The 12,063-nt window shown below is 48.2% G+C and overlaps 1 protein-coding gene across 1 annotated transcript; it reads left to right on the top strand.

Moving 5' to 3' along the window:
- Nucleotides 1-4,914: 4,914 nt before the first annotated feature.
- On the top strand, nt 4,915-11,407 carry Ldlrad2 (low density lipoprotein receptor class A domain containing 2). Its single transcript, XM_055610743.1, has 5 exons — nt 4,915-4,993; nt 7,894-8,346; nt 8,996-9,127; nt 9,909-10,049; nt 11,208-11,407. The coding sequence occupies exons 1-5, from the start codon at nt 4,915-4,917 to the stop codon at nt 11,405-11,407; spliced, it is 1,005 nt and encodes a 334-aa protein (XP_055466718.1).
- The last annotated feature ends 656 nt before the right edge of the window (nt 11,408-12,063 follow it).

The following is a 12,063-nucleotide window of genomic DNA, read 5'->3' as shown; positions in this document are numbered from 1 at the left end:
CTTCTTCTTCTTCTTCTTCTTCTTCTTCTTCTTCTTCTTCTTCTTCTCATCATCATTTATTTATTTACTTATTTATTGTTTTTTGAAAACTTTTTTATTTTTTACAATTTATTTACTTTATAACCTGATTGTAGCCCCTTCCTCATCTCCTCCTAGTCAGTCCCTCTCTCCCTTCCTCTTCCCATTCCCTTCTCCCTTCCCTAGTCCTCTGAAAGGGGAGTCCTCCTCCCTTGCCATCTGACCCTAACCTATAAAGTCTCATCAGGATTGCCTAGATCCTCTTCCTCTGCGGCCTGGCAAGACTGTACTACCAGGGGGAAGTGATCTAAGAGCAGGCAACCAAGTTCATTGACAGAGAAAGAACCTGCTCCCCTTACTAGGAAACCCACATGGAGACTATAGCCTATGAGCTACATCTGAGCATGGGGTCTAGGTCCTCTCCATGCATGGCCTTTGGTTGATGCATCAGTCTCTGCAGGGGCCCATGGGCCCAGAATTTTTTTGGCTTTGTTGGTCTCCTTGTGGAGCTCTTGTCCCCTCCGGGTGCTTCTATCCCCCACTTCTTCCATAAGACTCCCTGTACTCTGTCCAAAATTTGGCTGTGAGTCTCTGCATCTGCTTCAGTCCCCTGTTGGGTAGAGTCTTTCAGAAGACATGTATGGTAGGCTACGGTCCTGTTCCTTCTCTTCCACCGTTAACCTGTTTGCCATTCTGAATGAGAATTAAGCATCCTCCCTAGGGTCCTCCTTGTTGTTTAGCTTCTATAGATTATAGTATAGTTATCCTACATCAGATGGCTAATAGCCACTTATAAGCAAGTATATACCACGAGTGTCTTTCTGGGTCTGGGTTACTTCACTCAGGATGATCTTTTCTGGTTCCATCCATTTGCCTGCTAATTTCATGATTTCCTTGTTTTTAATTGCTGAGTAGTATTCCATTGTGTAAATGTACCACAATTTCTGGATCCATTCCTTGGGTAAGGGGCATCTAGGTTGTTTCCATATTCTGGCTGTTATGAATAAAGCTGCTATGAACATAGCCAAGCAAATATCCTTGTTGAATGGTAGAGCATCTTTCAGGTATATGCCCAGGAATGGTATAACTGGGTCTTGAGGTAGTGCTATTCCCAATTTTCTGAGAACGCACCAGACTGATTTTCAAAGTGGTTTTACAAGTTTGCCCACCAGCAATGTTTCCCCTTTCTCCACATCCTCTCCAGCACGTGTTATCACTTGAGGTTTTTGATCTTAGCCATTCTGATGGGTGTAAGATGGAATCTCAGAGTCATTTTGATTTGCATTTTCCTAATGGCTAGGATTGATTTTATTTATTTATTTGTTTGTCTATTTATTTATTTATTTATTTAGTTATTTATTTATTTATTTATTTATTTATTTATTTATTTTGAGGTAAGGTTTCTCTGTTTAACAGAGTTCTGGCTGGCTGGACTCACAGAGATCCGTCTGCCTCTGCCTCCCAAGTGCTGGGATTAAAAGCCTGTGGTCATTTTCTTGATACCCTTGAAAGACCCCTGCCTCACCCTAAGTTAAACATAGCTATGAGAAACTCTGTAGGCTAGGTGGGGAACTAAAAAATTACTGAGAAACCTAGCTGTGTCACCCACTTGGGATATCTGCGGTTAGGCTGCCCCAGTCATACTAAAAACAGTTTGTGTTAATCACCCTCATAGATATCTGTGAGACTGTTTCAGTTAAGATAGAGAAAAACAAAATAACAGGTGTCGGGCCACGTCAAGGGGTCATCATAACCCCCTTGACCACCCAGTTCCTGGAATCTTGGTGCCCCTGCCAAACTTTGACGCAAATCGTGGTCTCATGTAAACGTACCAATCAGCCCCCTGTAATCATGCTTCTCGCTTCTGTACCAGTGCTTCTGCGCTAAAACCCTATAAAAACCCCAGCTTCCTACCTAGGGGGTGCGAAAGTCTCTCGAATGACTTTTCGCCCCGGGTACCCGTGTATCAAAATAAAAGCTTCTTGCTGTTTGCATCCGAATGGCCTCGTTGTTCCTTGGGAGGGGGTCTCTCTCAGACGGAAGATACCCTCCGGGGATCTTTCACCCTAAACCCATTTCTAGATACGGGACACATGAGACTTGCATTTTAAGAGCAAATTCAGATGTGGCATTAGTAATTTAGGGGTCAGGGACAGAGACACACATAGCAGCAGAGGGCATTATTTTTGATTCTCTCCTCCTCCTCCTCCTCCTCCTCCTCCTCCTCCTCCTCCTCCTCCTCCTTCTTAGGTCTCTTGCTCTCACTGGCTCTCCTGATACATAGTATGTAGTTCAAGCATGCCTCAGACTCGAGACAACCCTCCTGCCTATCTTTCTGAGATTTTAACCAGCCTGACTTGCACACACATATACACACAATGCATACATACAACACATATGTGTATATGTGAATTATATGTGTGTATGCATATGGATATATGTATGTATGGAGTATGTGTTTCTCATTGTGCAGCTATCCCTGACTGGCCTAGAATTGGCTATGTAGACAGGCTGTTCTTAGACTAACAGAGATCTGCCCATTTCCATCTCCCCTGTGCTAGAAATGAATACATTCTAAAGGGACAGCTGTGACACCTCTCTTTGCCTATCAGACTATTGAAACAGTGGACTTCAAGAAATTACCAGTCCATAAGCTTCTGAGTGGTTCCGCTGTCCCCATCTCTCGTGTCACCATAGGAAGGCTGAAAATACAGATGTGCACCAAACTGTCTTACTGGGGATATCGGGGCTCAAAGCAGCTTGCCAGGCTTGTTTTTCTAGTACCTCTCCCCACTAAACCACCATACCGAAACATCCCCCTCACATTTTTCAGGTCTTTGCCTTCCCTGGCTGTCCTGACAAAATGTCAATGCCCTTCGGCAATGACGTCATGTCTGTTGAATCAATATAGTCTTTTTTTTTAACCTTACTACTTATCACAAAATAAATTAGCTATTTGATTTCCTGAATTTTCTCCACAAGTGGAGGTTTATGATCTTTGAAAACTGGTTTTGTTTGTTTTTGTTTTTCAAGACTGAGTTTCTCTGTGTAGCTCCTGGCTGTCCTAGAACTTTCTTTGTAGACAAGACTGGCCTCAAACTCAGAGGCAGAGACCTGCCTCTCCCTCCCAAGTGCTGGGATCAAAGGTGTGGGCCACCATGTCAGGCTTGAAAACTGAATTTGCATTGTTAAGGTAACAGGAAATTTCCCAACAGTATGATAAGCTATTTTAGGATTGTCCCGTTTTGTACATGAGAAAAGTTAAGCCCACTGTGCAAGGTTGATGCAGTTAGGAAATGTGGCCCGAGTGTTACTCCAACCAACGCGTTACGAACATTGCGCATCATTATCTGACCTCTAATTTCTCACCATTTATTTACTTAGACTAATTATGTATCGGGGGGCACTCATGCACACGTGAGTGTAGATGTTCTTCAGGCCAGAAGAGGCTGTCAAGTGTCCTAGAGCCAGAGCCACAGACAGGTGTGAGGCACCCTACAAGATTGTCGGGTTGTGCATTTGGAGTCTTCCGAACCATCTCTCCAATGCTAAACTTATCATCTAAAGGAAGCGCGTAAGTGTGTGTACCTGCTCTGTGAGCTCATGCTGATACGTGTGCATGACACAGCAGGTGACATGGACTCATCACTCAAGTGGGATGTGATGCAGCTGGGTGTTACAAGAAATTCTTAGCTTGTGCATTCTCAGCAAGTGACAGAGGCAGGGAGTTACTAGGAAAGGTTGTCCCCAGGCATGAAAGCTGGGGACATTTCTGGGTTGTCATGATTGTTCATATTGCTGTCATTTCCCTTTAATTCTCAGCACCTTTTTTTCTTTTTCTTTTTGTTGTTTTGTTTTGTTTTGTTTCCAGACAGGGTTTCTCTGTGTAGCCTTGTCCTGAACTCACTTTGTAGACCAGGCTGTTCTGGAACTCACAGAGATCCGCCTGCCTCAGTCTTCGGAGTGCCGGGATTAAAGGTGTGCACCACCACACCAGGCCTCTGTCCGCACCTTTTAGCAATACCCAGTTGTTCCTAGGATGAGTGACTGTCCTCACACACAGTTATAATCCTTGCACTTGAGAGGCAGGAACACAAGGGTCAGGAGTTCAAGTTCATTCTTGGCTACATTATATCAAGTTTGAGGCCAACTTAGATTACCTCAGGCTGTCTGAAGACACATACACAGATAGATAGGTAAATAATAAATGATAGATAGATAGATAGATAGATAGATAGATAGATAGATAGATAGATAGTGCTGAGAAGATAAATTCAGAGAGATGTGATTGAATATTTGGCTGGGAGGTCCTTCAGGCTTAGGTGTGGTTCGGGAAGAGTAGTCTGAGGAGGCAAAATGTGAGCCATGACCTAATGCCCTAACAAAGCCAGTCATGGACGAAGAGCTATGGGTGTGCATGCTGTGGATAGGAATGCAGAGGCCCCAAGGCACTTGGTTTTGAATTAAAGCGACTCTTGGTGCCATCTGTGTAGCTTCTCTAGGCTACCAGAAAGATTCCTTTGGTGTCCTGGGCCTCCCTCAAGCTGTTCTCCCCCCCCCACCTCTCTAGGAAGACAATGGTTCATGGAAGTTGGAGGCCCCCCTTCTCAAAGCCCGACAGCTAAGCCGGATTTGAGTCCTGGTTCCTGTCCACCAGTGGGTGAGCAGACATCCTTGTCTTCTCCAGCTTGGGGCCCCAAATCTCTATGGCAACCCTTAGACACAATTCTGATCCAAAGGAGGAAACCCTCAAAACACAGTGAGGAAGACCCGAGGAGCCTCCTTGCTCCTTGTGCCCCGTTCACTTCCTGGAGCAGTCAGGGTCTGCACCCCAGTCTCCCCAGAGGCCCCAAAGGAGATTGCGCAGGTCTGCTCCCTGCTGGGCACAGATCCAGAATGGCTTTCCTTTGGCAGCTGCCCCAAAGGCTGCTCCTGCTGGGGACAACTGCCTTGGCTGTGTCTGCCATTGGGACAGGTGAGTAGGAAGAGCCTGGAAGGGGCAACCCTGGGGCAACCCTGAGACCCTTGTACCCAGGCAGCACTCAATCTCTGCGGCAGATTCTTGGAAAGGGTGGCTGGGCCTTCCTTAGTATCCTCCGTTCTATTCCAACCCCTTCTAGAAGACTGGAGGCTCCAAGTGACCCAACGCAGGGATCTGTGGTGGGCAGGGTAGCCCCTTTCATCTGGGGCTGGAGGTGAGGCAACTTAGATTGGGCATTCTGGCATTCTACCCCGACAGCATTACTTCCACTCTGCTATGTCTCCTGAAGTCAAGGGACCAGGGGTGCAGCTCAGTGTCAGAACACGTGCTTAAGATGTATAAGGTCCTAGGAGCCATTCCCAAAACCACATTAAAAAATTCTAGAGTCGGGGAATAGTGGCACATGACCCCTCATCCCTCAGGACTCTGAGGCAGGGGATCTCTGCAAATTTGGGGCCAGCCCGAGCTATGTGAATTTCTGTCTCAAAACAAACAAAGAAAATGGAACAGATACCAAACAAAACAGTGTTTGTAAACTCAGTAGACTTTATTTATTTATTTTTCCATAAGAATAGCCATAAGTGATTCCAGGGATGGTTACTTCAGCGCCAAGTCATGTCAAAACCCCATCCTTGCAAGAGGGCTGCTGTGGCCCAAGACATCACTTTCTCAGTCAACAGCTTTTAGAAACTGGAAGGAAAAAGACTTCTCATCTCACATCACTCCATCTCTTATTTTTTTTTTTATTTATTTTTTTAACAATACTGGATCTTGAACCTAGGACCTCAAATGGTTAATTACGCACTCTACCTCTGGGCCTCAACCCCAGCCTGCTGTTTTCAGTCTTTAAGGCAGAGTTCCACTAAATTATCCAGGCTGCCCTTGAACACATCATAGCTCAGACAGGCCTTGTGCTTTTAATCCTCCTTGCTGGCCTTACAGGACTGCAGCACCCAGCTCCTCCTACTTGATTGTCATCATCATCGCCATCTTTTTTTTTTTTTTTTTAAAGAAAATGTTCCTGCATGTTTGTCTGTGTGAGGGTATCAGATTCCCCTGGTTGTGAGCTGCCATGTGGGGGCCAGGAATCTAATCAGGGTCCTCTGGAAGAGCTGCCTCAACTGCTAAGCCATCTCTCCACTTCTCATAACTATCTACTGCACAGATCTTATTATTTGCTGGGTTTTTTTTTTTTTCATATTGAGTAAGGTATTAATATGTAGTCTAGACGGTCTCAAACTTTGGGAGGCCCTCCTGCCTCTGGCTCCTGAGTGTTGGATGTGGGAATTAAATGTGTGTGCCACAGTGCTTTTTGTTTTGGTCTTTTGCTTTTTTGTTTGTTTGTTTGTTTGCTTGTTGTTTTTGAGACAGGGCTCCCCTGTGCAGTCCTGGCTGTCCTGTAGACCAGGCTGGTCTCAAACTCTTAGAGAGCCACCCACCTCAGTCCTCCTCAAGCTGGGATTAAAGGCCTATTCTACCACCAAAGACTTTTTTTTTTTAATTAGGGAGGAAAACTATTCCCCAGAAACTCCCAGCAGACCTCTCCTTAAGTTTCATAGGTCAGAACTAGGTCATACACCAATCCCAAAAGCCCAGGGATGGAAATGGGATCTTCTTTAGCAAGGAGAAATAGGAAACGGAAGGTAGGTGGACAGACACCCAAATGTATCCACCCCACCCTCACAGAAGAGGCAGCTGACACTCCAGTAAATCATTACATTCTGAGCAGTGTTCCTAGATGGCCAGGAGTTTTTATTGTTGTTGTTGTTTCTTTTGTTTTTTAATTGCAATCCCAACTTACAAAATACTTGGAAAAGTAACATTTGTTTTTTATCTTGACCACAAGACAGGAAGGCATTTGTTCTACCGCCAGCTACCTCTGCCCTGTTGACTGTTTTCTGCTTGTCCTTCCTGCAGTGGACACAGTAGCCCTTGGGGTAGCATCTGATCTTCGAGAGGTCTTCGGACTTTGCGCCCGCCTCGGGAATGTGCTGTGTGCACAACATTCCTCCCCCCTTTTAATTGAGATAAGTCTCAATTAAAAGTCTCATGTATCTCAGCTGGCCTTGAACTTGCTGTGTAGCTAAGAGCTGCCTTAAATTCCCGATCCTCCTGCCTCCACCTCCCAAGTGTTGGGGTCAGAGGTGTGCACCACCTGGAAACCTTATTTACATTCTCTCTCTGTCCCTGTCTATCTTTGTCTACTTCTCTGTCTCTGTCCTTCCCACCCCCCTCTCTGTCTCTCTGTTTCTCTCTCTCTGAGACAGAGACTTACTATGTACCCTGGCTGTCCTGAAATTCACTATTTAGACCAAGGCTGGCCTTGAAGTCACAGAGATCCACCTGCCTCTGACTCCTGGATGCAGGGATTAAACGCATGCATCGCCAGACAGACCTGATTATTATAATTTGTTTTGCTTGTTTTTGTTTTTCTTTTTTTTTTTTTTTTTGTTTTTTTGTTTTGTTTTGTTTTGTTTTTTTTCAAGTCAGGGTTTCTCTGTGTAACTTTAGCTGTCCTGGACTTGCTTAGTAAACCAGGCTGGCCTCGAACTCACAGCAATCAGCCTGCCTCTGCCTCCCTGGGTGCTGGAATCACAGGCATGTGCCACCGGGTCCCGGTAGTTTTCTTTCTTTTTTTGAGACAGCCTGATTTTGTAATCCAGGCTAGCCTTAATCCACCATGATTCTTTCTGTCCTCTAGAGTGTTGGTTTTACAGGTAAATGCCACGACCCAGAGGTTTCGCATAAGGAGTTGTGACTTTCAATTATGTCATAAAGTGCTCACAAGACCATCCCTATTTTGCCCATGAGTGATTTGATGGGATCACGCAGCGAGGGCGGGCTTGGGACAGCTAGGTGACTCCACATGCACGACCGCTGTACTCTCCTTCCAGCGGACCTGACAGACCTGTGCGGACAGACGTGGCAGGGGGACGCGCTGCAGCTGCGCTCTCACTCGGCTTCCAGAAAGTTCTACTTCGTGACTCCGGACACTGACTGCATGCTGTGGCTGCGTGCCAAGGCCCCCGAAGACAGGATGCGCTTCCAGTTCCGCTTCTTCCTGGTTTACAGCCTGTCCTCCGCCATCCGGACCACCGCAGCCGCCAGAGCCGCCGGCGCCACCCTGGTCCCCTCCGCTTCCTCTCCCGACCCGTGCGCATCGGGTTCCTATCTGCAGTTCTACGACGGCCCGCAGGGGGCGCCCCAGGCCCTGGGACCCCCGACCTGCGGCCTGACCATCCCTGCACCCTTCATGTCTTCAGGACCCTGGCTTGGCCTGCGCTTGGTCACCAGGGGCCGCCAACCCCGCGTGGACTTTTTGGGCGAGGTCACCTCTTTCCGTCTGGGTAGGTTGGGGCTGATGGCTAGGATCAGGTGAGGAGAGATAGAGCATGTTGCTCAAAGGAGAGGAAGAGGGAATGGGGTCCCAGTTGGGAAACAGTGGTGACAGGGACAGGATTGGGGAACCAGAAAGCTTCATTTACAATCCTGCCTCCTGCTAGCCCTGTCTTCGTTGTTGTCACTGTTTGAGGGTTGGTTTTTTGTTTTGTTTTTGTTTTTTTAGTTTTGGGTTTTGTTTTGTTTTGTTTTGTTTTTTGAGACAGGGTTTCTCTGTGTAGCCTTGGTTGTCCTGGACTCATTGTAGAGCAGGCTGACCTTGAACCCACAGGCATCTGCCTGCCTCTGCCTCCCCAGCGCTGGGATTACAGGCATGTATAGCAAGTTCAAGGAGATCCTGGGCTACCTACTTTATGAATTCAGTAGGTGCTAGCTACCATAACAGCACCACCATCACCACCACCACCACCACCGGTTGTCACCGTGTTCATTACCATTTCGATTGTACTGTTACCATTTCAGGAAATACCCATCCACCATCCACCATCCACCACGGACAGCAGCCTTGTCCTGCACCCCAGTTCTCTTACCGAGGAAACGCACAGTTGTAGGGTCTGGTCTAGGATGCTTACTCCCAGCTTCCCTTTTCTACCCCAGGGTCCTGTGGCACCTACTTCCGCTGTCGGAACGGCAGGTGTGTGCCTCGGAGTCTGCTGTGTGATGACTGGGACATGGACAACTGTGGTGACGGCAGTGACCAGGACTCCAATCCCCCAGCCAGCTGCAGGGGTCAGTGATAGAGGTTGCTTGGACCCCCCACCGAACAGCAAAGTGGGAAAGGCTGCTGGCCTTACTGTCCATCTTCCGGGTGGCGGGGCTTGGGTGGAGAGGTGGCATGGGGCAGGAGGGGGTGTGGTCATGGTAGTGGTCAGACCAAGGATGTGAGACCTCACAGGGCCTGTCATTATTTCCAGTCCCTACAGTGACCTCTGGGCTGTGGCAGGTGCTCGAGAAACGATAGTAAGCTGATTAGAGCAGCAAACTTCCTGATGCCTTGGTTTCCTCATCCGTGGGGGGAGAGGGGTCATTACGCCTGACCCTGCACACCCCTCACATGCACATGCTATCAGTTAAGTGTTCCCCACAGAGCACAAGGTTGCTGCTGAGAAGCTGCTCACCCCAGACTGCTCTATGCCATGTCTTGAGAGGCAGCTCCAGCCGGGCACACTGGTGCACGCCTGTGATCCCAGTACTCAGAAAGGCAGAGGCAGATGGATCACTGTGAATTCAAGGCCAGCCTGGTCTACAAAGTGAGTCCAGGACAGCCAAGGCTACACAGGGAAACCCTGTCTTGGAAAAAACAGAAAAAAAGAAAGAAAAAGAAAAAAGAGAGAAAAGCAGCTCTGCTTGATAGGAGACCAGATTTCGCTTCCTGTGTGACCTTGGCCAGATGTTTAGGGACTCTTTGTCCCTCATTTCCCTTATTCTAGTAGTGACGATCTCAGAAAAGCCTCGAGAGCAGCGACACGGCAGCGGCCCCTGGCTCTCAGTGTGTTGTTACTATTCACAGGTCCCTCTGTGGTACCCAAGCAGACCTGGAGGACGGAAGACGAGAGTTTCAAGCCTCTGACTGGCCTTGTGGCTCTCAGCTCCAAAGCTGAGCGGAACTCTCCAGCCAACCTGGCCCCCATCACACAAGAAGCATTAGAAGGTAGCCCAGCACTTGGTGACAAACCCCTTACATTCTTCTACCAAACTCACACCAGGGCTCGGTGAGAAAAACGCTTGCTGAGTTTTGAGTTTGGATATCACCACCTGTGTAAAAAGCCAGGCTCGGTGGGGTGAACCTGTAACCCCAGCCCTGGGGAAGCCAGTTAGCCCTGACAAGCCTCGGGTTCAGTGAGAGAGATGTTGTCTCAGAAGATTAGGTGGCAAGGAAGAGAGCTTGCAAGGCTGGAGAAATAGCTCGCAGGTTGCGCGGAGAACTTTTGCAGAGGACCTGAGTTTGGTTGACAGCCCCCAAGTTAGGCAGCTCGTTGCTGCCTGTAACTCCAGCTCTGGGGGTACCTGATGCCCGTGGCTTCCGAGGACACCTGCAGTCACATCCACACGCCCACAAACATACATATAATTTGAAGTAAAAGAAATCCTTTTTTTTTTCTTTTCCCAGTTCTTCGAGACAGGGTTCCTCTGTGTAACAGCCCTGGCTGTCCTGAACTGGCTTTGTAGACCAGTAGAGAGCCACCTGCCTCTGCCTCCTGAGTGCTGGGATTAAAGGCACACACCACCGAGCCTGCTTAAAGTAAAATAAATCTTAAAAAAAAAAAAAATTTAAAAAAGGTTTAATAATGTCAGCCTTGGGCTTCCACAGCCAATGCACACAGGTACACCTACACACGGGACCATGTATAAAAACACAAGCAACCTTGGTGGCGGCGGCGCACACCTTTGATCCCAGCACTCGGGAAGCAGAGGAAGGCAGACCTCCATGAGCCAAGGTCAGCCTGGTCTACAGAGTGAGTTCCAGGATGGCCAGGGCTACACAGAGAAACCCTGTCTCGAAATACAAACAAACAACCCACATATACGCACACACCACACAGACACATGTCAAATAGCCAAATCAGCAAACAATAAGATGGGAAGGCTGACAAGAAAGCTTAGCAGGTGAAGGTCCTGCTGAGTAAGCCTGACAGGCTGAGGTAAACCCCTGTAAAGATAGAAAGAGTGAGAAGATTCCATAAAGTTTCCCCCTGACCTCCACATATTTGCCGTGGCACACATGTGCTAACGTGAGCGCGCACACACACACACACATCCAGTCTCGGTGATGATGGGACATCTGACTGGGCTCTCATTCCTCCAGCAGGTCCCTGGCTCTGGTGGGTGGCTCTGGCCTCCTCGATACTCCTGACCTCCACTGGCCTCCTCTGGTGCTGCTGCTGCTGTCCAGGTTGGCTGATCTGGCACCCTGCTGTCCACAGGCTCCCCCTCAGACGCTGTGCAGCCTGCAATGCTTGCCACCTCTGTCCTGGCCGGGTGGCTCCTCGGGGTCTGTCGCTGAGCTGACCAGCCTTCCAGATCCAGGGAGGCCAGCCTTGCTGGGGTGTGTTAGGTGAGTTATCAGTTGAGAAGGCTCTGAGGTTTGACAGGCCTGGATTTTAAAGCTCTGTTCCTTGGCTGACTTGGAACAGGTCACTCAGTCCTTTGAGCCTCAGTCTGCCTCTCTGGGAAATGGGCCAAGACTTGTTTCAGAAAGCAGAAGGATCAGGCATGCTGAGTCATTCATTTATTGTTCAGCTTCCCTGCTGGGCCTTGCGCTGAGTGAATCATTTTCAAAAACCGAAGTTGGCTGCATTTGAAACGAAAATACTGAGGCAGACTGACTCTACACACTGTGTGGCATGAACAGCGAGGCCCAGGCTGGTAAATAATGGATAGACTAAACATCTCCAACAGATGAAACCAGAGCACACGGACATAGAGTCTGTATAGGGCAGGGGACACAGCTCAGCAGAGTCCTTTGCCTAGCCTTCAGAGAGCCCTGGGTTCCATCCCTACCCAATGCGTCATAAAACTGGGTGTGGTCTACTACAACCCTGTCATTCCAGGACTCAGTAGGTAGAGGCAGGAGCATTATCGGTCAAGGTCATTCTTGGTCATTCAAGTGCAAAGTCAGCTTGGGCTACATGAGACAATGGCTAACAACAACCCCAAAGGACAAA

The sequence above is a fragment of the Psammomys obesus genome, unplaced genomic scaffold (assembly GCF_907164565.1).
Source record: "Psammomys obesus unplaced genomic scaffold, mPsaObe1.curated_primary_1811, whole genome shotgun sequence".
NCBI lineage: Eukaryota > Metazoa > Chordata > Mammalia > Rodentia > Muridae > Psammomys > Psammomys obesus.
Note: the sequence above shows the minus strand (reverse complement) of the source record. Positions and strands in the feature narration are given on the sequence as shown.